General features: G+C 61.3%; 1 protein-coding gene across 2 annotated transcripts; it reads right to left on the reverse strand.

The window, feature by feature from the left end:
* Nucleotides 1–549: 549 nt before the first annotated feature.
* Nucleotides 550–27,700, reverse strand: WNT4 (Wnt family member 4). Of its 2 annotated transcripts, none has more exons than XM_055331924.1 (5): nucleotides 27,484–27,700; nucleotides 13,076–13,311; nucleotides 4,412–4,543; nucleotides 4,189–4,331; nucleotides 550–3,508 (listed from the first exon to the last, which is right to left on the reverse strand). In XM_055331924.1, exons 1-5 carry the CDS (start codon nucleotides 27,558–27,560, stop codon nucleotides 3,140–3,142), a joined length of 957 nt encoding a protein of 318 aa, XP_055187899.1. In that variant the 5' UTR covers nucleotides 27,561–27,700; the 3' UTR covers nucleotides 550–3,139. The 2 variants fall into 2 exon arrangements, with proteins under 2 accessions (XP_055187899.1, XP_055187898.1); XM_055331923.1 differs by having other exon boundaries at nucleotides 550–3,607.

Raw genomic sequence — 27,700 nt, forward strand, 5'->3', positions numbered from 1 at the left:
CCATGGCCCCCTTGGTAAGGACGAAGACTCCACTAGACTGAAGTTTCTGAGAAGCCACCTTGGGTCTTCCCATCAGCTCTGACTTGAGTTAGATGGAGTTTTCCATCCAGGCTTCTTGTCCTGACCAGGCTTCAATTCTGGAGTGGACTTCTAGCCACGGGCCGTGGGTCCCTGTGTCCCTGGGCAGGTACTAAGTTCTTTTCCATCTGTTCCTTACCTTCTCACTTGGCACCCACTTCACCAGAACCTCCTCTGTCATTGTATTTGTTCTTCTGTATCAACACTCAGCAAGGGTTCTCAGGCCTTAGCTCAGACCAAGGATTAAATAGCTGATTGTGGTTTGGTGAAGTGCAGGTAGAGCCGTAAAGGGGGATTATTCCAGACAGGAGGCAGGTGGCTCCTTTCCACGTGGCCATCAAACCCAGAAGGAAAGAGGGCCAGTAGAGTCCCCGTATTAGAATATGAACTATTTATCTGCTTTTTCTGTGTCCTTCCCCATGTCTCTCTTTTCCCTTTTCTGCAAACAAAGTCACTTTCACAATTGCAAGGTAAAGAAATAATCATTTTATCGTGCATCAGACTATTTCATGGGGATGTCACAATGGCAAGGGGCCTAGTATAAAAATTAGAGGATGGGGTAGGGCAGCAAAGGGAGTAGCAGCATCCCGAGCTGGGGTTTATCCAGCCCTAGGCCTCAGAGGACATCACCTTTGTCTTGTAGAGACTAGTGGAGAGGGTTTCGGGCAGGACTTGGATCCTCCGGCCAGCTTCCAGAGTGGGTGGGCTACGTCAGGTATGTGCTGGTTCCACCTCTTTATTTGGGACACTTTGGATGTAGGTGTATCCAAGGAAGCTCCATTTACCTGCAGCTGTGGGTCCCTTTGGCCTTTGGGTTGCTGGTGGTGGCAGCAGAAGGGTTGGGCAGAGGTTCCTAGAATCTAGTCTGCTTTACACAGGCCGTACCCTTCAGAAGCCCAGAATGGTCAGCCTTGAGAGAGTCCCCAGGCAGGTGGAAAGGTGACGCCTGTGAGCGGACACAGACCCTCTCACTTCTTCTGGGGCACTATCTGTAATACCAGCATCCAACCTGGACCTAGCAGTCCCCTGGCTCTGGGCACAGGATCCGGGGCTGGGGAAGAGTGCCTCTGCCCTGTCTCTGCAGGGGGGAGGGGGTCTCCCCTGTTTCCTTTGTCTGGGTCTGGCCTCTGCCAGTGAGGGCTAGCATTTTCCCTGGCACTGAGCAGACAGCTGAACAGAGCCTGCCAGAGGAGCAGTGAGCCCAGCTGGGCCGCTGTGGGGACACTTAGTGGGCTCAGCTTTCATCCACATCAGAGCCTGCCCGCCCCAAGATTACCCCTCATTCCAGTGTGGCTGCAGCATCTCACTTGGTTTTGGCCTTCTTCGTGGATGGACATTGAGCAGAGAGCTTGGCTGGGGGCCAAGGGTGTTGACCCTCTCTTAGTGAGGGAGCCAACACCAGGAGGCACAAACCGCAAGGCCTGGAGGAGAGTTTCTACAGGCTGGAGCCTGTATTCTCAAACTGGGACTTTGAATTCAGATGTGGAACCCTGGAGCCAGGAGCTTGGGGTCTGAGAACCTCCGGTGGGGATCTAAGAACTCAAGATCTCAAACCAGGAGCCTGGCGCCCCGTTAAGGGGGCAGCTTGGAGACTGGGCCTCCGGTGAGCTCCTCTGGAGGTTGGGAGCCCTCCTGAGAAGCAGCAGCGGGGTCAGGCCGAACCTTGCTGTGTGCATGTCCTACTCACACAGGTTGGCCTTGTGCTCCTGCTGGTTTGCTGGGCATAGGGCCGGGCCCCAGCTGCCACTGCTTTATCTGGGAGACTCTTCCTCCATGCCCAGGGTCCCTGGCGGCAGGGGTGCCTCAGCTGCTGACCCCCTCACTTCATCAGCCCTCTAGCTGTCCACTGCTTCCCTCAGAGCCTATTGTGCCCCCCTGGAACCATGTGGCCTTTAGACCTCGCCTGTAGTCTCTGGCTCCTGTTGCTTCCTGGCCCCTTTTCCTCCAGGTAGTGCCCCTCCCCGAGGCTGGGACCCAAGCAGGCCTTTGGGTAAGGTGCCCAGGGGGAGCCTTGGCTGCCGGGCTCCCCTGGCTGTGCCTCTGCAGCTAGTGTGCTCTGGGACCCGGCTGAGCATTGCCCCCTCTCCTGTAGAGTGAGCACAAGCATCTCTGTCTTGTGCACCTCCCAGGACTGTTGTGATCATCCTCTGAGATGCCCCAGTAGAGGCCCTAGAACATAGTATTTGCTCAGTAAATTTGGTTCAGTGTGTGAAGTAATGGGTGGGAAAGGGCTTTTCACTGGCCGGTTCCTCTATGGGTGTGATTCCATTCTTCATCTCACAGAGGAGCAGCACCACGAGGAGACAGGCATAGAGGTGTCCCTGCAAAGGCCCGGCTGGGACCTCTGATCCAGGATGACAGCTGGTGCTTCTGCCTGGGAGGGCCCGGGGAGTGGCGGCTTCCCCTCTGTGATGGAGAGGCTGGGTGGGCTGGGCTCTGGGGTGGGCCTGGAGCCTTCTCTTGCCCTTGTCTCCTCTGCTCTTCCTGCCTGGAAGGTTCCACGGAGACTGAACCTCCAGCTGCTCATGGAGGGCCGAAGCGGACCCTCTGCCCTTGGGCTGGTATCTGCGCACTCCCTTTCCAGGGGGCTTGAGAGACAAGGCTACAAGGCCGAAGCTGCCAGGGGTCGGGTGTGTATGTGTAGGGGTGCAACTTCCATCAAGATGGCACCGATTTCCCCCGGCCATAGGGCCACCTCCTTCCCTAGATGGCAGGGTCAGTAGGCATGTGGCGAACACTCCTTGTTACCCAGCTTAAGTCTGCGAGTAGAAAAACAGATACAGGTAACAACCGAGTGGTCAGCAGTGGCCACATGTGGACAACCAGAGGCACGGGCAAGGTCCCTTTGGTCAGTGGCAGCCACAAAGGCCCAGGCTTCAGGGAGGCCCTGCTGGTGCCCTTGGGGCCACCTGCCTGGCTTCAGCAATAAATAACATGAGGACCCAAAAACCAAACCAAAACAAAAAATACAACCAGTATCTTTCAGGGTAGGTGCGGGGGGACTGTTTAAATTACCGGCCCTCCCCGGGCCACGGGGTGGTTGGTGGCGCGGCTGCCGCAGTCACCGGCACGTGTGCAGCTCCACCAGCCGCTGGCACTGCCGGCACTTCACGAAGCAGCACCAGTGGAACTTGCAGCTGCAGCGCTCGGCCAGCTCCACCTGCGCCGTGTGGAAGCCGCGGCCACAGCACAGCAGCTCACAGCCGTCGATGGCCTTGGACGTCTTGTTGCACGTGCGGCCCCGCGTGCCCAGCACGCCGCTGCGCATGTCCTGCTCGCAGAAGTCCGGGCTGGGCTCCAAATACACCAGGTCCTCGTCCGTGTGCGGCTTGAACTGTGCGTTGCGTGGCACCAGTGCCCTGGAGGAGCCCACACGGCGCGGCTCCACCTCGGTGGCGCCATCGAACTTCTCCTTCAGTGCGTGGCCCACCTGGCGGAAGGGCGGCACGGCTCGCCAGCACGTCTTTACCTCACAGGAGCCCGACACCCCGTGGCACTTGCACTCCACCCGCATGTGTGTCAGGATAGCCTGCAGGGGACGGGGAGGGGAGAGGGCCCATCAGGAGGCGGCAGGGGCTGGGGGTCGGGGTGGGGGGAGGCCGCAGAATTGGAGAACGGTTTACTGTCCTGCATCTTCTCTGTATTAAGCACCTGCTGTATACTGGGGTGGGCCGGTGAGCTGTGTTGGGGACATGAAGACCCTGTCCCTGTCCTCGGGGCACTTGGGATGGAGGGAGGGGAAACGCTTCAGAGGGCACTGTTAGGGGAAGCAGCGGGGAGTGACGGGATGGGGGCCAGCAGGGCTGCGTTGCATCCGCGGAGGAACGGTGAGGGTGGCTGTGGAGAAGGCACGTGGCGTCGGGGGAGGCACGTGCCTCACGTCCTAGCCCTGCTACTTAGGAAGGGTGTGTGCGTGTACATATCCTCGTGGGGGCGTGTGTCGGGGCCACACGCTGTTGTGACACCTGCTCGCCTGGCCGCCCCGTAGCCCGCTGGCCCGCAGGAGCCCGAACAGATTTTCCGCGTGGCGCGCCCGGGGAGGGACGTTCCGGGGACCCCGCCGAGCCCACCCCGCCCGGTGGTGAGGTGGCAGGGGACGTGCCGCGCTACCTTCCTGCCGGCCTCGTTGTTGTGGAGGTTCATGAGGGCGCGGCTGGACGAGGCCCCCTTGCTTCTCTCCCGCACGTCCACGAAGGACTGGGAGAAGGCCACGCCGTAGGCGATGTTGTCCGAGCACCCCGACCACTGGAAGCCTGCGGGGGTGCACAGTGGCCGCTGTGAGGGAGGGCGGCCCGGCCCGCCTGCCACGCACGCCCCCTCCTCCCACGCTTACCCTGCGGGCTGACCCCGTGCACCGTCCGGTCACAGCCGCACTTCTCCAGCTCCCCGCTGCTGCACGCCCGCGTCACCGCGAAGGCCACACCTGCTGAAGAGATGGCGTACACGAAGGCCGCCTCCCGAGTCCCTGTGGGAGGCAGAGGGAGGGCAGGGCTGGGTCCCAGGGCTCGGGCCGCTCCCCCTCCGCGAGGGGTGGTACGTGGGGGCCCCGGGGCCAGGAGGTGCTCTGAGCTGCCGCTTACACGCGCGGGTGCACATGGCTCAGCCCGGAGCATCCGTGGGGTGAGCGCCGCACCCTACAGATGCACCCCCCGGCCCACCCGACGCCGGTGACCTGCGTGCCGCGGCCCTGCCCTCCCGCTGAGGCCGTCTTGCTCCCGGATACCTCAGAGGAGCAACGGCCAGTGCTGGGGAGAGGGTGTCTGCTGCGCGGAGCTTCGCTGTGCCCATTTCACAGGCGGTGAAGGCGGGCTTGGGGAGGGGAGGGGATTTGGTCCCAGCTGCCCGGCGAGGAAGTGACACCACCAGGACGCAGACCCCGCCTCTGCTGCCCGCGTCCCCTGCCGCCCCATGACTTCTCAGCCGTTCTATTTTGGTGCCTGCCCTCCTCCCCTGCCTGAATGGGTGTTTTTATCCTCCTAGGAACTGTGCCTCGGGGTGTAGCTGCTGTGGAGCCTCTTTCTGGGGCTGTGGGTGGTAGTGGGCGTGTGTGCGTGCGCGCGTGTGTGAGTGTGGGGTGCGTGTGCGTGTGGCTGGCTGGGTGTGTGACCAGACAGGCCCTGCTCCTCTTCTAGGCCCTGTGAGGGCCTCTGTGTGCCCGTGACTGTCCTTCTGTCTCTCGCTGCAGTGTCTGTGTCCACAGGAGTGGAGGGGGCAGGTTTTGGCCTCGTGGTTGGCAATTACCACCGTGACACCCAGGCCTGGGCTTTTGGCTGCCCCCGGGAGCAGTTGCCGTGGTCAGATGGGAACAATCACCTCCTCTGTGCCCGTGTCTGTGGGACAGGCAGCAGAGGCCGAGCCCTGGGGTGGGGGGCAGCTTGGGCCCCGATGGCTCAGGACGCCCTGTTCTAGGTTCGGCCCTCAAGCTGGGGCTACAGCCTCCCCGCTGCTCCCCGCTGCCCACCCTCTGCCATTTTGGGTCAGCATCAGGGGGCTTGGCTGGAGCCACAGGGGCCTCGACAGCCTGAGATGGAATCTTCTCCAAGTTAATCGAGGTTAATAGCAGGATCATGTTGGTTGGTTTTGTGCTGTGGCCGCCCAAAGAGGGACGACTTTAGTTTCTGGTATTTCTGGTATTTCCAGGCCTGAACCAGCACAATCTTTTGCCCCAAAGACTAAGGGGGAAGGGCAGGCGGGAGATAGAGCAGATGGGACTGGTAGGGTGGCCCCAGCTCTTGGCCGGGCGTGGTCCTTACTTCCGTTTCTCTGGGCTTTCAGGCAGCCCCTGGTGGTCCTCCCCGTCCCTGGGCTCCTGTCCTCCCGAGGGCCGCGGCCCTGGTGTGCAAGGCTCTCTGCGAGTTTGCTCAGGGGGACCTCTGCCTCATTCCCCAGACCCAGCGTCCATCTCCGGGGGCTCCAGGTCCCTCTTGTCCTGGTCTCAGGAACAGGACACTCCGTTGTTCTCTGCTTGGGAGTGGGCCTGAAGGAAGAAGTTCTGGAAGGAAAATACTAATAGCAAGAGCGAAGGCTTCTAGAGCGCACACTCTGTGCTGGGCCCTGCCTGAGCGCTTTACATCGTTTACACACTCTTCACACCAGCCCTGTGAGACTTCACCCTCGTTTTACAGACGAAGAACCCGAGGCACCGAGGGGTGAAGCAACGGGACCAACAACACGCAGCCAGGAGGTCGTGGAACCAGTATGGGAACTCAGGCAGCCTTGACGTTGCCCTCCTCACGGAGCCCGGAGCCCCCAGGAATACACGTGCAGTGGGTCTCTTCCCACCTCCTTCCCACCAGCGAGTGCAGCCAAGAAGGGCTTTCTTTGGTCCGCCTGAAATCTCATATGCCGTAGGCCAAGTCCGGTCCCTTTTGTGGGCTCCTCCCTGGGGATGCCGAGCAGGGGGCCTGTGCTCGGCGCAGGAGGCCCCAGAAGGCCCCAGAAGACCTGGGGAGTGTGGCTAAGCCATCATGCCCTCAAATCCCACAGCAGTGGCCCTGTCAGCCTTTTCCAGCTGGCTCCGGGTCCCAGCCCTTGGACTCCAGGGCTGCGGCCCCTCTTGGCTCCTCCCCGCTGCCTGGGTGCCCAGGCTGGAGCCTCGCTCGCTAGAGAGGTGCCTGACAGAGACTGAAGAGGACGGTGGTGCGCCCGCAAACGAGGCAGCGGGAGGCCCCTCGTGTCGTGCAAGATAGCTGCTCCCTGGTCGGGGGTTCAACTGTTCCAGCTGCAGCAGGGAGACAGACCTGGCTTTGTCCTCCTGGGACATCAGAGCTGGCCAGCAGGCAGGATTCTGGAAGGTGCCAGCCGCTGCCCGGCCACCACCTGCCTCTTCCATAGAGCCATTTGCCCCATCCCGCAGCCAGCTCCTTTCTTCCTCCTCCCCTGGCTCCAATGTGGGTCCTCTGGGTCCCACCTCAGGGCCATTTTTCTGAGATGCTGAGGTGGCCTGGGGCTGGGGATTCAGAGCTGTCCCGTGGGCCCAGTAGTAACTACCCTTTCTGAGGGCCTACTAAGTGCCAGGGCCTTTCATACGCTGTCCACGGCTCATGACAACCTTAGCACCCGGCTCTCCCCGGCGCTGCTCGGTGGAGGAAGGAGTGAGGCTGTCAGCAGCTAAGTGGGAACAGGCGCTGAAGCCTGTGTGACTCAAGGCCCGTACCCTTCTGAGCACGTCATGTGCGATGTCTCTCCCAGATGTTGGAAGGAGGGACTCTGGAGTGGTAAGAAATGTTTGGAGGAGAAGCCGCGGATGCTGAGTTGGGCTGGAAAAGAAGCCACGGGCATGGTGATCCCCTGGGCACCAGGCCGATGTCCCGGGGGAAGGGCCATTCAAACATAACTCAGTTTCCAAAGCTCCCCAGGGGGAGGCCTGGGAGATGGGGCAGGACAGGCACTGGTCCCTCAGAAGGACATTGGCCCCGTCCTGTCCCCTTTCATGCTCCCAGCCTGCCTTCCCAGTTTCCTTTGTTCTCTTAGCTGCAAAAGCTCACCTTTTCTTGAAACCACCTCCAGGAAGTCTCTTGGGATGTGAGAGACCATGTAGGACAGGGGAAAGAGTAAATTAAGACTCTTACTAGTGGCATGACCGTCCTCTCTGAGCCTCATTGTCCCAACTCGAACAAGGGGAGGAGAGTGCCGCCCAGGCTGGCCAGACCCCACACTTCCTGCCCAGCATCTCGGGCCTCCCAGGGCTGCCGGTGCTCTCGCTGGCCTGCCTGCCCCCCGGACCAGAATCAGGCCGCAGGTGCTTTTATTTTCTAAGTGTCTTGCGTGTTTGTGTGGCCTCTGCAGCCAGACTGGAAGCTCCCGGGGCCGGGTTGTCCCCATACTTCTCCTTTGCCCCCCAGCACCCAGCACAGGGTGGCACACACAGCAGCCCTCGGAGACAGGAGTGGGTTATTGGGAGAGTCTGGATAGGGCTCAGCCCGCAGGCCTGAGATCTACTCCTTGCTCTATCACTTCCTAGATGTGTAATTTCAGTTTTCTTGTCCACAGAATGGGGCTAATAGTCCTGACCCTAAGAGGTGGTTATGGGACTCTAATGAGGTAAAATATAGAACATGCTTAGTCAAGTCCCTGGCACATAATGGGCACTCGAGACATATTTTGTGATTATTGTCATGATTAATGCCATTTTATTCATTTGCTAACAGATGTCAGTAGGGCACTTATTGGGCTGAACGCTTCCTTAGGGTAGAGATACTTCCTTGCTTGCTCCCCCACCGTTTACTGGTCACCCGCTGCAAGCCAGGCCCTATGCTACACACTAGGGCTACTGAGGTGACTTTGTCCTCAAGGAACTCCTGGTGACGGAGGATCTCTGGGAACCCACCCCAGCCCACCTGTAACTAATGATGACACCAAAAGGCTGGCCTGGAGGTCTCCCAGAGGGAGGGCACGTTCTCAGCCTCATGGGGCTCACCATGATGCCAGTATTGGGGATCAAGGTGAGAGCAGAGGTTTTGGTAAGTCACAGCCTGGGACTGAGAAGCCCTCACATCTTAAATCCAGGCCGATGTTACCACAGTCACTAAGGAAGGCGTCTAGATGACGTTAGACACACAAGGGATGGAAAGGCGGGTCTGGGTTCGAATCCTCACAGTGCACCGCATCACCTCCCTACCATGGCAGCCAGAGGCTGGAGGGCCTCGGGGCTCATGGAGTCCCCTCTCTCGGGACAGGCCTCTGTCAAGGTCACAGAACGAGATGCGAAGAGACGGGGAGAGGCATGGCGTTACCCACAGATGGAGGGAAGAGGAGAGGAGTCTGCAGTGCCTTTCTCACCTCCGCCTGCCATGCTCAGGCCGGCCTGCTCCGAGAGGCCCGTATATCCTGCTCTTGGTGACCTTGAACTTCTGCCAGACTCTATGGCTTCGCCCTCCTATCCTCTAATCCTTTTTATTCATTCGACATGTATTTATCAGTTACCTACTATGTGCAGGTGCTGCTCTAGACTCTGGGACAAAGCAGTGACTAAAATGTAGAGAGGACATCCCACATCTGGTCCTTAACCCCTGCTTGGCCAAAAACTGCCACCTGCCCCCATTCCTGGGTGCCCTGGGTGCTAACCTCTCCAAATTTCTGCTAGATTGTCAGCCTAGAGCACACAGTTTGGCCCTCAGTCACTCACTGTCCTCATCAGTCACCATTAGTTCACATCAAGCTCCCCTCCGTAGGCCAGGAGCAGGGTGACCTCCGCTGCTTGGGGGTGTGGGGTGCAGGGCTGGAGGCTGGGAGACCTCAGGCAACATCAGCCCGGGGGTCCTGGGGAGCCAACTAGCCCTTCAGAGGCACAATCTCTGTCTGGCAGGAATCCCAGGAGGTGGGTCCTGGGATTGTCCCCACAATTGTTCCCTTATAGGAAGGACGCTGAGGCTAGGAGAGGGATGGACCTTGCCTGAGATCTCAGAGCCAAGAGTTGGCAGGTCCCGGAGTTGGGTGTATCACCACCCTCAACTTGCTGAGCCTCCCTTTTCGGCAGTAAAGTGGGGGACACCACCCCACGTTCAGAGTTGTCCTGAGGGCAAGACAGCGCAGGAGGCTGTCAACGAATGGGGTTCCTTTTCTTCTCCAAGGATGGCCTGGCTCCTGGGCCTCCTCCAATGTCTGAGGCCACGATCCCAGCCAGGCAGTTCACGAATGTGGGCACCAAACCAAGCTCTCCCTTGCCATCACCCCAAAAGCTGGTGGCCTCAAAGAAGGCCTACCCAGACTGGCTGCTGCTGTTGTGGCTGTCCCCAGTGACAGCAGCTGGTGATGGGCACGGCTCTTCTTGGGCCAGGGTGTACACTAAGTGCTGCCACACACTGTGTCACGGGACCTTCGTGACGGGCCCTATGTGCTCGTCTGACAGGCGAGGACACCGCGGCTCAGAGTGACAACCCCTCACCCACGGTCACGGCTGCTCCTGCGCCCCCCTCCCCACCCCGTCCCTGCGGCTGCCTCCTCGGCCCTTGGCCCTTCCGAGAGCAGCACCTTGTGCCGGCCAAGCCCCTCTTGTTCAGTGGAGACAAACTAAGACTCTCCCAAGAGGACTTTCACTAGGGAGGAACACGAGAAATGCAAGAGTGAGGAGATGGACGAACAGAAGAGCTCGGACTCCTCCTCCAGACACGCCTGACGTCTGCCTGCCGGGGCCGGCCTGGAGTGTGGGTGCCTTGACTCGGCCCTGGGGGCGCCGGACGCTCGAGCAAGCCGCTCAGACTTCAGTCCAAAGTGGGTTTCAGCCACGCCTGGAAGGATTCAGTGTTGCCCCAAACTTGCAGAGCCAGGGATGGGCCCTTCTTTGGTTCCTGCTGCAAACACCGGTGAGGAGGGCACTTCTCCGCGGGGCTCCTCCCCGGCCTCAGGCCAGCACCGACCCCCATGCCTCCCCTTCTACGCCCCTTTGAGTCCTTGCCCTGACTTGCTCTCTGTCACTGGATGACATCCACTGGCTGTCCCCTCCGTGCCAGGCTGTGCCGTGTGCCGGGAAACAGGTGCATGACACAACACCTGGCCATGGAAGGGTCAGGGTTCAGGGATCGGGGAGCAGGGTGAGGGGACAGGCATTGCAGTTTAGCCTAGAAGGTGTAATGAGGGGCGCCTGGTGACTCAGTGCTAAGCATTTGACTCTTGATTTCAGCTCATGACTACAGGGTCGTCAGATCGAGCCCTGGGTGGGGCTCCACGCTGGGCATGGAGACCACTGAAGGTTCTCTCTCCCTCGGCCCCGTCCCGACACTGTGCATGTGCATGCGCCCACGCACTCTCTTGCTCAAAAAATAAAAATAAATAAAAGGTGTAATGGAAGGTGTGTGAACACAAATGGTTTAGACGTGTGTGTGTGTGTGTGTGTGTGTGTGTGTGTGTGTGTGGTGTACTAAGGGGCAGGGAGAGAGGTTGAGAAAGAGAGAGAATTTGATAAGGCAGGTGGGTTAAAATGTGAACACTTGGTGATTCTAGGGAAAGAGTATTATGGGAATTCCCCTTAGGAAAAACCAAGCTCACACATACAGAGAACAGGCTGGTGGTTGCCAAAGGCAGGGGTGAGGAGGTGGGGGAGATGGGTGGGGGTGGGGGGACGGGGTCAGAAGGTACAAACTTCCAGTTACACAATAGTAGCTCCTGAGGATGTCAGGTACAGCGTGGTGATGGCTAATAATCCCATGTTGCAGATGTGAAAGTTGCTATGAGAGTAGGTCTTAAAAACTCTCATCACAAGAAAAAAAATGTGAAAAAAAAAGGAATAAAAACGTGTAACTGTGTGTGGTGATCATAATATATACAAACGTGGAGTCGTTACGTTGCACACTTGAATGTAATGTTGTGTGTCGATTATACCTCAATAGAAAAAGAAAAGTAAATTCATCACTTAGAGGTGGGGAAAAAAACTTTGTAATTTTTCCCGGTAAGCTTGAAATTATATCAAAACAAAAAAACACCGAAAAAAAAAACCCAAAAAAAACCACCCAAACCCAAACCACCCTACCCCAGCATGAGCAAAGAGCTTCAGAGCCCAGAGGAAAAAGCAACCGCCGGGGTGTAAGAGCTGGGAAGGCACAGCGGGGAGGGGAGCGCTGAGCTGGCAGAGAAAGGGGGGGTGAGTTTTTGGGGTGGAGGCAACAAACAGCACGTGCAAGGCACGGGGCCTGGCACACGGGAACCCTGCCGATCCGGCCGCCAGTGCACCTACGGCTCCAAGCACCCGCTGCACACGAGCCTAGTATTTGGGCCTCCCCAGGCGGTGGCCCCAGGGCCCGGCCGCGCACCGTCGTCCCGGGAAGACCCTCCACGACGCGGCTCCTCACTGGGTCTCCGCTGCTTCTCCGGAGCAGCGACATCCGGTCACGCCAAGCCCGATGCTGCCTTTTTGGTCTCTGCCAGCTTCCAGGAGAATTGCTTCCAAAGATCACAGTTGGTTCCCGACAACATCCGAACGCTCTGCCACGAGCCCGGCAGCCCTGGTCGTCCGGGACCGCAGGTGCCAAGACAAAGGTTGGCCCAGGCTGTGCCCTCCCGCCGCCTCGCGGGTCAAAGGGCCCCGGCGACCGGGAGTGGCTCCGGAGTGTCGGTTTCACGCTCAGGAAGTAGAAACAGAGGCAGCTGGTGGCAGCCCTTCCTCGAGGGCAGCAGCTTGGCCCAGTGACCTCTCAAGGAGCCTTCCAGTTGCATGGAACGTTCTCTCTGCCCTGCCCACCTTCCTCTGGCTTAATGCCTTCTCATATTTCTCATCGCAGCGGAGGGCCGAACTCCTCAGGCCGCATTCTCTGAGCACCCGGCCTGGCCACGGAGGCGTGTCCCCTGTGTTCCCCAGGCTCCCACGTCCCCTCCGTCACCGCATCTTCTCGCTGCGGGCAAGAGCAAGACCCTGGAGCTGGACGGCACGGGCTCCAGCCCTGGCCCTGCGGCTTGCTCGTCCTGTGACCTCGGGCAAGTTACTTAACCTCCACGTGCCTCAGTGTCTTCATCTGCACCGTGAACGCCTATCGCAAGGGCCGGGGGAGTCGGTGTTTACGTAAAACCGTGTCTGGTCCCCGGTCTGCGCTGCTGGTGTAGAGGCCTCTGCCCCTCCTGGGCTTGACTTGACCGATCCCAGGAGGACAGAGCGGGTGCTGCTCTTCCTCGGCCTCGGAGCTGGGCATGGGGGGGCCGTCCACGTGGCCCGCCAGGGTACAGGCGCAGGTGGGCTCGCTCAGGAGGCCAAGGGTTGAGGTCACACAGCAGCATGGGGCTGGGGGGGGCGCTGGAGCCCCGGGTTCACCCTGCGAGGGACTCTGGGCCAGGCCGTCCTGTCCCCCACCTGAGCCTCAGTTCCTTCCTCTGGAGAACGGGGACCGAAGCGCTGCAGCCCACGGCGTGCTGCCCACACCAGGAGCGGCCCCCTCGGCCAGGCTCGCGCCCCCTGCCCGCCTCCCCTGCTCCCATGCGCCCTGGCCTTTAGCTCCCTGAATGACAGGCGGCTCCCGACGCCCCTGCCCGGGAGATGCACCCCCCCAGCGCCCCCGAGCCCCTCCCTCACCTTGCGTCACCACCTTGCCGAAGACGGGCAGGGAGTCGAGCGTGGAGCAGTTCCAGCGCCGGTTCCGGAACTGGTACTGGCACTCCTCGATGGCCAGCTGGGCGCCCCGGCGCACCGAGTCCATCACCTCCAGGTTCCGCTTACACATCTGCACCTGCCTCTGGATCAGGCCCTTGAGCTTCTCGCACGTCTCCTCCTCCGAGATGCTCCCCACCGAGGACAGCTTGGCCAGGTACCTGGGGAGAGGGCGGGGGGTGGAACGCCGTGCAGTGCTCCTTCCTCCCCCTTCCACTGCCAGGCCCAGGCTGTGCCCAGCCCAGGGCTCTGGGAACCGCCTCATCCCGCTGACGGGTCCCGGCTATGACTCCTGGATCCAGGGACAGACCCCCTTGCCTGGCTCTTGGGACCAGAGAGGGAAGCGCCGTCTTGCATAGGAAAGCCTCTTCCCCAGCCAAAGCAGGCCAAGCTCCGGGAGGGACACGGACGGAGCCCCCATGGGACCCCTCCTGGCCGGGGGTGGCTGCTGCACCGGTGTCCATGCCCTGATGCTACCTCAGATCTGGGCCCTGGGCTCTGGCCCCTTCCTGTCCCTCTGGCTGGGAGGCCACAACCACTGCCCTGTGTCTCCCCACTACCCTGCCCCACCAGGCAAGGACCCCAGTGACCTAAGCCCACCTTCTGCCTGCAAGACCAAGCCACTGCCAGCCACATCTCGGGGTACCAGATGGAGGCCAGCACCAGGGCTGTGCAGCTGGGGGACTCGGGCCAGTGCAAGGATGGTGGCAGGGGAGGAGGGCTTCAAAGACCAAGTGTGCTGTGCTCTTCCCTCAGCCCCTTGAGCTTTTACAGCCTGGAGATAGGGCAACGGTGCCATAGGGTTGTGGTGAGGATCCCAAGCTAGGTCATCTGTCAGGGTGCCGGGGACCAGGCCTATGGGGAGAAGGGGGCTCCAGAGCGTCCATCTCGGGGGAGGGCAGGAGACAGCACTACCGTTCACTGAACACCCACCATGTGCCCTGCACAGCGGCAGTCCCTGCTTCCCGCTGCAGCCTCGGCCCCAGTCTATGAGGTCATAATTATTAGGCCCATTTTATGGATTCCAAAATGAAGGCTAAGAGGGTGCCAGGACCAAGGTGACACAGATAGCAGGTGCCAAGGCTGACCTGCAGCCCTCTTCAAGCCCTGAGGGCCTTCCTCCTGCCTGTCCTCCTCCGTGGCAGGTTGAGGGGCCCGGTCAGGCTCTGCGGCACCGGAGGACGGACACTGTGGTCTGGGCCAGGAGGCGAGGGAGCTGGGAGCAAGACGCAAGAACGCTCGCCAGGATGGGAGCAGAGCCAGGGAAAGGCCATCCGGAAGAAGCGGTCCCTCTCAAGGGGAAGAGGTATGCATTAACCGAACACCTGCTAGGTTCAGGTGTTTCGGGTCATGTGGAGGGACCGGCTCAGGGTCACCTGGCTTGTGAGGGCAGATCTCGATTGAAGCCCAGGTCCGATAACCCCATGACTGTGCTCTAACCGCTGCCCCTCAGCCTGTCCCCGCTCCCCACTGGCATCCTTGGCCAGGGCCACGTGCGCCTAGTAGGTGCCCAAGGAGCAGCTGAACGGCGGAGGAGGGCTGAGGAGTGGACTCTGAACGCCTCCTCCCCCTTTCCCTGCCTCCGCTTCCACCTGTTCCGTGGGAGATGATCGGCTCCCTCCCAGGGCAGGGCTGTCGGGGGCTGCCTTCCAGATTCCTGGAGTACAGAGTACAGAGAGTCGCACACTTAGGGAATGTTCCCTGACACGTAGTCTGGCCCAGACCCCTCCTTTTACAGGTGAGCACAGAGAGGGAAAGGGCCTTCCCACCACCTCCCAGGAGGGTACCCAGACCCTGGCTCTCCCCTCAGGCTCAGTCACACAGCTCAGGAGCTGGAAACACAAGAGAGTGGGCATCCTGCTGCCCTGACTCTATTAGTGAACCAGCCACACACCCCCAGGGCTTGGCCAGGAACCCTGGTCTGGGGCGGGGGGTGCTTTCCAGGGCACAGGGGGGAAGATGCTGTTGCATCTATGAGGGAAACTGCACGAAATTTCTTGTCCAAAGAAGGATCAGAGGGGAAGGTCACCACTCTCTGGGACGCGGTTTTCTCATCCGTAATGCAGGGAGCTTAGCGCTGCTTCTGGCTAAGTCAAGGAACTGTCATCAGGGCAAAAGGGGTCCTGTGTGTGTGAAAGATGGTCTGTCAAGGGGTCTGAGGCAGTGGGGCAGGAACTCGCCATCTGTTTGCCGAAAGAGGTGAATGAATGGAGAGCAGATGGAAAAATCCACAGAAAGCCCCGTGGAAATACGGGACGTTCTAGTGACGATGGTCATAAGCAGAGCCAGCTTTTATGGACCTTAGGACCGGGCTAAGGACTTTACTTACATTATTGCATTTAGCCTCTCAGCAAGCCAATGGGCTCTCATTTTATACAGGAGGAAACTGAGGCACAGACAGGCCAAGTAGTTTGCCTTGTGCACAAGATCAGCCAGTGAGTAAAAGGTTTTGAACTTGGACTCGGTTTTGCCTGACTTCAAAGCCATTGGCAGACACACTGTTGCTCTAAGCGGCCCAAGGACTAGAACTGACCGCCCTGGGCGGAAGCCGCTGGTTGGCGGGTTCGTGCGACCTAAGGATGCTGGTCCAGGTGCAGCCGGTGGGCTGCCCGCTCGTCGGCAGGCTCCCCGCCCCCGGAGGTGCGTGAGCAGCAGGTGGATTCTGTTTGTCGGGTGCGTGGGTTGGACCAGAGGGATGGTCCTCAAACCTGGTTGTGCACCGAAACATGTGCGGGGTTTGCCGAAAGCGCAGGTGCCTGGGCCTCCCTCCAGGCGGGGCTGGGTGGGCATCTGGGCTTTTCACACATTCCCAGGAGCAGCTGTGAAGCCAGACTGGCACGGGAGAGCGCTGCAGGGGAAGCTCTTGGCTAACCACGGCGGCGTCTCCGCCTGCACCCGAGGGAGATCTGAACCCGGGACCCACTTCCCTCCTCACGGCCGCATCAGCCACCCCCCACCCCCAGCTGTGGGGTCTGAGTCTAGCTTTCTTTATCCGAAGTGGAGATAATGGATCCTATCCTGGAGGGCTGCTGTGAGAAATCAAGGTGATCTGATGCGGCTGGTGCAGCTGGGCTCAGCCGGGCACGCCGCAGGTTGCTGTAACCGTGAGGACCCCCCTTCCCCGGCAGCACGGCTGAGACCGGTGGGTGGTCTTGGGCTGAGTCGACCGGCCTTCCCTTCCTCCTCCCACGTTCCCTGCCTCCTGGGGGACCTCCCTGTCATCTCTACCAGGTCCTGCCTAGGGGATGCACAGAGACCCGTAGGGTCGGGGCAAGAGCCTGAGCCTCCTAGAGGGGAGACAAGTGCCGGGGGTGGGGGGGATGGTTGAGGTGCATCCGGAAGGGGAGGGCGCACACTTGGCTCCTCAGCCCTGTCTGGGTGCTTCCCTTGCCTGGGCCAGCTGGGGAAAGGGGGTCCCCTGCGGAGCTCGTCCCACCGGGTGCTCTCGGCCTGCAGGGGGCGCCAAGAGCCCAGCTACTGGCCAGGGGCCAGGTCCAAGTTTGGGAGGCGGCGAGCCAGCGAGGGCACAAGGAGTTGGGTCTCACGTTGGGTCCTTTCCTGCTCAGGCCCAGGCCTGGCCTCTTGGATAAGGGTGGGGGCCCCTATTCCTCGAATGACATGGGGGCACAGAGCTGACTGTACCCATCCCAGCCCCTGCTCCCTCTGCGTCCAGCCAAGGGGCCGGGTCAGGATGTCCGGGCTCCCGGCTCCTGGTGAAGGGAGCTGTTCGAGGGCGGGGGTTCTCTGGGTAGGGACAGCAGGCTGAGGAGGCCTGGCTGAGCCACCAGCCCACAGTGTGACCTTGGGCAAATCCCCGTCCACTTGGAGCCTGTCTCCTGGTGGGGACAGTAAACTGGTAGGTCTGTGTGGCCTTTCCCACTGTCAGAGTGGCAGTCCTCCTCCTACAGATGGGGACCGGGAGGCGGGGGCCTGGCCAGGCGGATACACGGAGCCCCTACGGTGAATGAGAAATGAGGTAGACTGGAGGAGCTGCCCACCCCTCTCTCCTAGGTTCAGACTCAATGAGGGGAGGCAGCCTGAAATAACAGTAGTAGGGCTTTAGGGGTGAGCTGCTGGGCTGCCATGGCCGTGAGTCACTGGGACAGCTTCCAGGAAGAAGCTGAGAACCCTCTTCCGCTGAGGAGCGTGCCTGCCCCTACGGCTGGCACCAGTGCCACCCCCTAGCCCCTGCTTCATCTGGCTCAACAGTTGTCCCCTTCCGTGCCCCGGAGGGGGCACAGCTCCACCCCACCCTGACACTCCCAGATCCCAGGGTCTTGCCTGGGAAGGGGTGGCTGCTGCGGCTGGACACGCAGCTGGGGATGGCGTGGAGAGAGTGGGGACCCCAGGTCCCATTACAGGTCCTTGCCCGGACGGCTTGCCTGTTCTGGTGTCTGGTTTGGGGGCCTGGCCTCATTTTACAGAGGAGCAAACCGAGGCCCAGAGAGGTGGAGTGACTCGCCCCAAGTCACGCAGCCAGTGAGTGACCGGGCACTCGGTCTCGCCCTGCACGCTGCTCGTGCGCCCGCCCCGTTTGACGGCTGCGGGGACTGACAGTGCCTTGAGCGGCCCGTCCAGCGTGGCCTCCTCCGTGCCTGGCACGGCACATGGCACACAGAAGGCGTTGGGTAGATGCCTGCGGCGGATGGAGGGCGCTGTCGCCTCCTGGCAGGGCCCCCAGGGTAGGGAGGGGCAGGGGTGAGGAGTAGGGTGGGGGCTGCCCTTGCCTATCAGCCTGCTGAGGGCTCGGAGACCGTGAGGGGTCGGCCCCGTGGCCCTGGGGGCCTCTGGAAGCCCCTCCCCGCACCCTAAAGTGGCCCTGCTTTCTCCCCAGAGATACGTGTGCCACTCCATGACCCCGGGGCCGGGCCGGGCTCCAGTGTTGGCTGCACAAGCCACTTCTGGGGAGACAGCGCCTCCCGGGCGAGCTCAGTGTTGGCTGTCACTGGGCTGGGCTGGCCAGGCCTGCAGAGGGCCCCGACCATCTCTGCTTCTTCCCCCGTTCTGGTCGCCTTGCCCCAGCCCAGGCTCCTTCCTGCCCCTGCTGAGGACAGGCGTAGCAATTTGCCACCTGCTGCCCCCGCCACCCAGAACTCTAGTCACAGCCCTGCCATCGATCAGGTTACCCTGGCAGCCCGGGCCACCCCGGCTGCCGCTGCCAGGCAGCCCGTGCCCCCATTTCCTCAAACGGGGGGCTGCAGGTCCTGCAGGCTCCTCCCAGGAGGCCCTCCCCGCCGGCCCGGCCCGTGTGCGCAGCCTGCATGCAAGGCTGGAGGGCCCTGGCCCTGCCAGGGAGATCAGATCCTCTCGGCCACCTGCTGTTTTCATTAGAAACTAAAATTAGCTGGGCTTGTCCCAAGCTTTTCCAGGTTTGCTTGCTTTTTAAAAAAAATATACAAATTCCTAGAGGAAAATCCGCACCTCTCCGACTCCTCTCCGGCTCTTACTCTGCGCGTCCAGAGCAGAGGGGACGGGAAATAGCTGGAGCGTTTGGGAGGCCAAGCAGATCAGTGTCGTGGGTCCCAGCCCCGCGGGTGTCCAGGTGGGGGCTGGGACGCCAGCCCAGGCCTCTCTGCCCCCTCCCTCTGGCCTCCCTGCCTGCCTGGGCCACATTTAGAGCCTCCTCAGGAGTGGCAGTGCCTGGGACACCAGGGAGGAAGGAGGCCAAGCCGGTGGGAGGAGGAGCCGGAAGGAGCCCGAGTGCCTGCCCAACAGCGAGCCGCCCGGGGAGACCCTGCGGGTGAAGCACCCGAGCCGCAGACCCCACCCAGGACCGCCCTCTCCCCCGGGGCAGCCGGAGCCTGGCTTCCCAGGTCCTCACCGCGCGCCTCATCTGTGCTCGGGCCTTCGGGTGCTTCTGCCCCCCCACAGTCTCCGAGCCCTGCTGCCCACTCCCTGATGTGGTCCTGTCCCGGAGACCTGTCCTTTCGCACGGCCCACAGTGTGGCGCACTGTGCAAGGGAGACACGGCCGACGGGGTCAGAATCCCGGCTCTGAGTTCCCAAAGGCAAATTAGTGAGCATCTCCGAGCCTCGGGGTCTTCATCCGTAGAATGGGGAAAACAATGGGGCTTGCCTCGGGAGGCTTAAGTGGATTAAAGGGTCACACAGTAGACACTGCCCCCCTCTCGGCCGCCGCCTTATTACGTTATATCATATCATTATGGCCTTCATTAAGATGTTTACGCCATCATCATCGTCACCATCAGCACCGCCGCCTCCAGGCCCCTTCGTGTCGCCTTGAGCTGGGCCCTCTGCTGGACCGCAGACCATCCTGCTCATTGGTCTTCTTTGGCTCCTTCTACTCTTTCAGACCTGGGTTCTCCAGCCTGAGGGAAGGACACACTCCTGCTGGGAGCGGTGGGTCACTTCAGCCTCCACCCCAACTGGACGGAATCTCCAGATGGAGCATGTGCAGCAAGAGGATGTGTGCCAGTGACTCGGGCCCATCGGATGGACCCTCCAGGGACCAGGAGTCTGAGAGGTAGGACGGAGGGGAGGGCTGTTAGGGGATCAGAGGCTGGGACACTGGGGTGAGGAGACCAGGGACAGTGGGGCCCGGAACAGGCTCAGTGTGCCTGGGGGACTTGGGAGCCCTTTGTGGGATGAGATTGGCTGGACGGGAGGGACCTTCCGTCCCTTGTCACCTGTGCTCTTCAAGCAAGTCACATGCTTGACTATATCCTTGCTGCAGCCATGCAGGGTTGGCCAGGAGGGTGTCATCCCCTCCATTTTAGAGATGAGGTTCCGGGAGGCATGTGCTCAAGGCCGTGCAGCCAGTCAGGGGTGGTCAGCACCTAGATCATTCTGGCTCCTTAGCCTGGGCTGGCGGATCAGGCTCTGAGGATGGCCCAGGGTGTCCGGGGCATGACGGTTCGGCAGTGACAGTGATTTGAGGAAGGTGGCTTCATTCTTTCACTGATGAGTGGGTCGGGGTCCCAGGGCTTTCCTACACCCCAGCAAAGGCGTCTACACTGCTCTCAGGTGCCAGGGCTACTGGGGAGGGAGGGGTCTCAGTGGGGCTGCGTGGACGGCGTTTGGCCTGTGGTCTCGGCAGCTTCTGGGGCCGTGGAAGGAGTTGCTGTCAGTGGCCCGAAGCCCCTAGTGGGGCAGCCGGTGAGGAGGGGCCAGCCTTGGAGACACAGCGGTTGTGGGGTGGTGGGTGCAGCCTCCCTCCACCTTCTGTCCAGCCTTGGTGGAACTCGGGAGTCCTCGATGCTCAGGTCAGGTCCCAAGTCCCTTTCCTCGGAGGTTCAGGGGAACAATGGCCTTTCCTGGAGCCCAACCCCCACTCCTGTAGCTCAGGGCACGATTCCCCTTCTCTATATCTCCTGGGATCCCTGGCTTCCTTGGCTCCCCATCCTCAGAAGCCTCAGCAACCCCATTTTTTTTTGTCTTTTTGGCTTCCAGTTTCCATTACTTCCCACCCTGCCGCACCCCAGCTCTCTACATGGCATTCCCGAAGGCTCTGTGCCCCCACCTCCTGCGCAGGAACCCCCTTCCCACATCCCATCTCGTAGCGTGTGTTCCTGGGGAGCGGGTGGCCGACACACCCAGGACGTAGCCACTCAGACCCGAACCTGGAGGGCCCCAGAGCTGGGCCAGGATGTAGGACTTTTCCTTCTCTCTGCGGGGCAGGTGTGACTGTGGGGGTGAGTGAGTGTCACACTGAGGGCACTTCCTGACCTTGCCTTGCCCCCTCATGTGGCAGTGGAGAGCTTCTCCCTTGCAAAGACCCACCCGACTCTTGTCCCCAGAGCCGAGCCGCTGAACTGTTGAACTGTCCTCCCGAGCTCTGCGAGGGAGCTCGGGGGCGGGGGGCGGGGGGGAGCTCGGAGGGCTGGTAAAACCCCAGCTGGGCTGTCCAGGGCGGGTGCTGGCTTTCTAGCGGGTTCCTTGGCTTTGGTGGGTCCCTTCTGAAGGCCCCGTTCGGGGAGAGCCTGTGGTCAAACTCGCACCCCCATCCCAACGAGGCAGCCAGGACAACTTGGGCTCCTTCGTTGCTCCATTGCTCCAAACCTCCCCCAGAGGATGACTGGCGAGGGTGTGGGGCTGCAGGGAGAGCCCTGGGAAGACCGCCAGGAGACCTGGGATGGAGCTCCAGCCCTAGCACTAATGTGCTGCGACCCCACGTGCCTAGCACAGTGCCTGGTGGCGTAGTCGCCACAAGTGAGCATCTGACAGGATTGAACGTGGCTTACTGGGCGCGCCCCTGCTTGGGGGTTCACTGTTGCTGGAAGGGGCTGAACGGACAATCTGTGGGGACCCCTTGAACTCTGACAGTCACAGGGGCTGCGACCAGTCCTCTGTCTGTGGGTCCCAGGACTGCTGGGCATCCCTGATGCAAGAGGAGTACCCTGCTGCCGCCAGCCCTCGGGGAAGAGTTCCTGGAACCCAGTCGTACCATGATAGGTCCTGTGTGTAACCCGAGTGCGAAATAGGGTCGGAAAGGACCATCCAGGAGTCACAGCAGGAAGAGCCCCCTCCCTGGAGTTGCCCTGGAAATTTCCCACAGCTTCTAATGGGCCTCTCCAAAGCTCCCTTGTGAGCATGAGGGGAGAGCTGTTGGGAGGCTCCTTCCTCTCTGAGCACATCCCTCCCTCCTCCTACCCACCTTCCTCCCCTCTCTGCTCAGACCAGGTCCCGTCCACGGCAGGGTTCATGACTTGGTCAGGGGAACTTTTAGAACATAGTTTGGTTTAAAGTTTGCCAGGAGATGGGGGAGGCGGAGAGGGGTTTGGATGGGGAAAGGGGGAGCTGGTGGGGTCACGGCAGGGAGCGAGCCTTCTCCTGGGTTTGGCTGAATCACAGAAGATGTAGTTCGGGACTCAGAGATAAAAGCTGGCAACTCGTGTGGACATCTGGACTGCAACCATGGGGTCCCAGCTTCGCCTTCCAGCTGAGCTTGCTGAGCTCTGCCGAGCTCGTCTGCAGTGGGGGTGACCGGAATGGGGGGACAGTGGCGGGCGGCTGTCACTCGCTTCCGTGGCTCCCAGGCCAACCCTGTGCCCGCTTGGCTCCGGCCGAGCCCTTCTTCCCAGGGGGAGGAACAAGAAAAAGAGGCTTGGCGTAAATGCTCAGCTTTGCAAACGCACCCACAGGGCCCGAGTTGGGCGAGTTTCAACAGGTTTGGGGAACACTGTCTTGTCAGATGCTTGCTGAGTTGCTCAATTGCTAATCCAGGGCTGAGGGAAGAAAGTCAAGCCATAGCAGACAGCTGGGTGGTTACTGCCGCTTGAGTAAACCCCTCGGGCAGAGCCTGGTCTCGGGGCCCTGCCGCGGAGGGTGGTGGCGGGTGGGGGGAAAGGGCTCAGCCGGGCTCCAGGGGGTACGCCCTGGCAGGGGAGCTGAGGGTCAGAGCAGCAGCCCTGCGGGTGACAGCCACACTTCCTGACACCCATTTGGCCTGTCTTATCATCACCTGAGACTCAGAGCGGTAGAGCGGAGTTTCCCTACTATTCAAGGTCTCTAAGATAGGGCACCCTTTGACAAAAACTTAAAGCCTTCTGGAGGGAACAAGCCCCTCTTCCCTTTATCCATCAGATACTGACTGAGCACCTACTACATGCCAGACACATGCCAGGCACTAGGAGACGTTGAGAGCCGTTTGTGCCACAGCCGTGGCCTTCAGGGGTTTATAACCTTGTAGAAGAACGAGCCACACTCCTGAACTGTAGTTACACATAATACGAAACAGTCCCATACGCGGGGGATAGAAACCAGGAGATGTGGGACATGTGAGTACAAGTCAAGTTCAAGTCCTGCTTCTGACTTGCAGAATGTCCTTGGGGAAGTCACTGTACCTCTGGGCCTCTGAAGTGGGGCTAAAAAGAATACAGACTCCTTCCCCCCAAAGTGGGGAGAAGTGATGTAGTTCTCATAGGGTCATGGGCATGAAAGTGTTTTGTAAACCACTGAATCTCAACGAGGGGAGCTCTTCACCCCCCCTGCCCACCCCCGAGGGACATTTGGCTATGTCTAGAGCCCCCGGCTTGCTACTGGCATCTAACAGGTAGAAGCCAGGGATGCTGCTGAATGTTCTTCAATGCACAGGACAGGCCCCAAATATCAATGGAATGACTTAGGAGACTCTGGTGTAAACTATAAAGGGCTGCGGACGTGTTCGTGAATGATCCAGTGTCCAGAGCCAGGGGAGGAGCTCCTAGGAGTGGAGTTTACTGTTTAGAAGGGAAGGAGAGATCCTTTGTAGCTGGGGATTAGGGGACACTTTCTGGGAGGAGATGGGCCACACCTTTACCTGTGGGGCTCCCATGGTCAAAGGAGTCATTCCCTCTGCCCCCCTTGCTGGTCAAGTAGGCACACAGGAGCTTGGACCTGAGACGCACACCTGTAGGGAGTCAGATCCCGTGAGGGTGAGATTTCACCCTCCAGCCACCCTGAGGGGTGCCCCCAGACTCAAGTCCCCTGGCTACCAGGATTCGCCAGGCTGGACCTCTCTGGCTCTGTGAGGCTCTGGTGGGGGCCCCGGTTGAAGAGCAGGGGGGGTGGCCGCCTCCGATCCTACTTGTGTGACCTGTGTAAGAGTACAGGCTCCCGATAGAACGGTTTGGGGTAAACAAGACCTGGGAGCAGCGGCCTGAAGGCCCATTCTTTCCACCATCCCTATAAACAAGGACACGACTCCCCCATTGCAGAGACCCTCAGCTTCCAGCAGCAGCCACAGCTGCTGTTTCCATCAGCGTGCCCGGCACTGTGCTCGGCGCGCTGTGTGCAAGGGCTCGCACTTGTCTCACAACTGCCCACGGTTGGGCACCACTGAAACAGATGAGGAACCTGAGGCCCAGAGAGGTTAAGTAACCTGTCCGTGGTCACTCAGCTGGTCAGTGGCGGACCTGGTGTGGAACCGCGGGCTGTCTCAGAGACCTGCTTCTCAGGCACTGTCCCGGACTATCTCCGAGTGCAGAATGGGCTCCCCACCCTCATCCGGTGGGCCTCTGCTGGGGCCCCCGCTCAGTGCGCCACTGCCTTCTTCAGCAAATCCACAATAAGGAAACCTTGGCTCATCGAGTCCCTGACCCTTCCCAGGCCTTCCATGTGGAGTTCAGAGCAATCTGCTGAGGGCTGTGGCCCAGGGCGCAGAAGAGGCTCACCCAGAACCAGCCAGCTGGGGGGTGGGGTGGGGGCGCAGAGCAGGGACTGGAACCCCAGCCTCTCAGCTCTCAGCACAACCTGTGTCACAGGAGGGAGCGTTCAGGGCCATTTCTGAGCCCATCTGTGGCAGAGCCAGGCCCTCCACCGGTGGCCTGTTTTCATCCATCCATCCCTCCGTCGGTGGTGGGAGCTGCCACAAGCTGTCAGCTTGCCCGGGGTGCTAGACACAAGTCTAATCGACAGCTTCCAGCTTCTCTGGGCTTGCCCAGGCCTCGGGCGGTGGAGCCTTCCCAGCTCCAGGCTCTGTCCTGCCCAACAGCTGCACGCAGCGGGACACCTGGCCTCCCCGCCAGGCCACCCGCCCTTCTGAGACAACAGGCAGCACCGTCTCTTGCAACCAGCCAGCCAGCCGACCCTGGACGGAAGCCTAACTCCAGGTACTGGAAGGGGAATGGACACCCCGGCCTGGCCCCTCTGAGAGCACTGCCAGCCTTCCTCTTGGGGCCAGACCTCCATGGTGACTCACACGTGAAAAGATAGTGCCAGCCACCATGCCTGGAGGGACATCTGCCTGCCCAGAGCTTTTCCTTCTAGGGGCAGCTTTCGGGTCAGATGCCCCTGCCATTCACTAGCTGGGTGACTTTGGGCAAAGACCTCTGTGATCCCCAATCTTCCCATCTGTGGAATGGGATTTAGATGCTGTCAGGATTTAGATAGTACAGTGGGAGCTAGTGTAATAATATTTACTAGTATCGTCACGATTCTGCTACCTTCAGGCCAAGTCCCCTCTGTGACCGCTCCGGCTCACGCTGACCCCTTCCTCTGATGGCAGTAGCATGCGCACCGTTCCACCCACTCGTGGTTTTGCTTTTATCCTGTCTTTCCAGAACCCAAGGTCCTTGGAGGCCGGGCTGCGATGCTGAGTCCCCCCACCCCCCGAGCTGGCTCAGTCCCTGTCACAGGGATGGAGGTGGCTAATAAATACAAGGCAAACAACCCGGTCTTGGAATGTGCCCAGAGCTCTCTTCTCCATCACGGCCTCTCTGGTTTGGTAGGGGTCCCAGGAAGCCCCTTATTCTTCCTGCCTTGGGCGGGGCAGAGACCCTTGGCTCGGGGCCCGGGGTGGAGCAGGAGTGAGCTGGGTCATCCAGAGACCTGCTTCGTGGCAACTTGAACCATCACCACTGCACAGAACAGGTTTGCCAACCTCTCTTCTCCCTCCAGGCCGCCCCTCCTCACCCCGCCCCCCTCGATGCAAGCCCGAGAACCGACCTGTTGGAATTCCCCGTGGTTCGCGTGACCCAAAACCGGGGCTGCCTCCCTGGCTGGGACTTTGGGCTTGGATGTGGCTGAGGGTGGGTGGTGACACCACCTGGGCCATACTGGCTTGACTCGGGGACCACTTCGGGGCAGGGGGTATGTCACTGCCTGGGAATCGGCGCTTGGGTTCAGTTCTCCGCTCTGGGTTTGGGCAAGTAGCTTCCCCTCCTGGGGCCTCAGTTTCCTCATCTGTAGGAGCTCAAACACTAGATGCCCTTGAAGGACGTTCCACTGTGGATGTCACTCTCTTCCCTGAAGGCCCGGGTCAGACTCTTGCACTGCCACTTCTTTCTCTGCCTTCTTGTAGCCCTGGGCATTGGGTGGGTCAGAGCCGCTTCTTGTTCTTCCAGACGCTCACGCTCACGTCGGAGACCCTGGCTCTGAACCCAGGCTTTCAAGGGGGCAGCTCCAGGGACCACAGACCCCCTGAGTCCAAATCAGCTCCCCTCCTCAGCTAGGTGGCCTAGTCCTCGCTCAGGAGGATGGCCTGCGGGGGCAGTGGGAGGGGGTGATGGTGCCCAGCTTTCGGTACACTTTGCCACTACCCCTGAAGTGTTAATCAAATTAAGCCTCCAAGAAAAACAAAAGCTCTGCAGCCACTTTGGGCTGCCTTGGAGTCGCTCGCTCTCCCAACAGCTGGGAGCGTTCCACATCACCTCGGTCCCCCAAGCCCTGGGTGGCTCTGACCCCAACGAACACACTCCTTCCAGCCTGCAGGGCCCCGGCTGGCCGCAATGACCTCATAGCAACAGCCATTGGACACTCGGGGCAATTTCATGGGAGATATTTGTTCTTTAGTCTTGATGCAGAGAGAATTTTTTCCTCTCCCGCGGTCTCCATGGAAACCCCAGCTACGCTGTTGGCTATCCCCCTTCCCACCTCATGCTTTTCAGATCAATACTGGAGCTTGGCTCCCCACTGGCTGCCCACAGCGGATGGGGGCAGAGCTCTGGGCAGAAGGGACTGGGGCCGGGGTGAAGCCTGGGGCCTGGTGACCCATCCCTGAGGGGGGATGAAGGATTCCAGGGTGTCCTCGCTTCCCTGTTCATCCCCTCACCAGAGCTCATCCCTCTAGAATCTCCCTCCTTCCACCTAAGACCCCCCTCCCCGTCCCAGCCAACCTTCTGTCCCTTCCCTGGGAGTCCCCCGAGGCAGGCCCAGCAAGAGAGAAACAGGCAGGTCACCAGGGCCACCACCCCTCCCTGCCGCCTTAGGTGGGACGAGGCAGGGAGGTGGTGGGCTGCTGTCCCCTTGCAGGGCGGGCCGGAGTCCCCCCCCCCCCGGAGAACGAGGCCGGTGTCCCGGTCCCTTCCCTCCCTCCGGCCCTGGCTCCCGCCCCCCCCCCCAGCAGAAACAGGTCCCTGCACGCCTCCAGCCCAGCCCGCAGCGGGGCGCCGCCGGCGGGGAGCTCGCTCCCGCTCCCGGGGCTGCTCCCGGACTTCTGGGCTTACCCTGCCACCGCGACGCAGGGTCCTTCCCGGGGGCGGCGACCTGTCAGCGAGCCTGGGCTGCGCCCCGAGCCGCGCACCCCACCCGGCCGCCGCCCCGCGCTCGCGCCCCTTGCGCTCTCGGGCGCCCCGGGGCCGCCCATGGGTGCGGACGCCGCCGCCACCCCTGCCGCCTCCGGGCTGGGAGCCGCACCCGGACAGGAGGGGTGCCCGCAGGGAGGCCCGGCGGCGGGGGCGGGCGAGGGCGAGGGCGAGGGCGAGGGCGAGGGCGACGGCGAGGGCGAGGGCGAGGGCGGGCGAGACACCTGCCGGCGCCCCCGCCCCCGCGCCCGCGCCCGCCCCCGCCCCCGCGCCCGCGCCCGCGCCGCTGCCCCCTGCCCCCTGCCCCGCGCCGCCTGGCACCGGCCGCCGCCGCCGCCGCCCGCCCGCCCCCGCCCGGTCCGGCCCGACTTACAGCCAGTTGCTCGCGGCGGCCGAGAAGACGGCGAAGACCAGGAGGCGCAGCGACCGCAGGCACGAGCGGGGGCTCATGGTGCCGCGGGCGCCCGGCCCGGCCCGGGCAGCGGCTGCGGCCGCGGGGGCCTCCCGTCGGGGCGGCAGGTGGGCGCCCCGCGGGCGGGCTGGGGCCGGGGCGCGCGGCGGGGCTCTGCCTCGGAGCCTGCCGTCAGCCC

Source organism: Nyctereutes procyonoides, unplaced genomic scaffold, assembly GCF_905146905.1.
Source record: "Nyctereutes procyonoides isolate TBG_1078 unplaced genomic scaffold, NYPRO_anot_genome, whole genome shotgun sequence".
Lineage (NCBI taxonomy): Eukaryota > Metazoa > Chordata > Mammalia > Carnivora > Canidae > Nyctereutes > Nyctereutes procyonoides.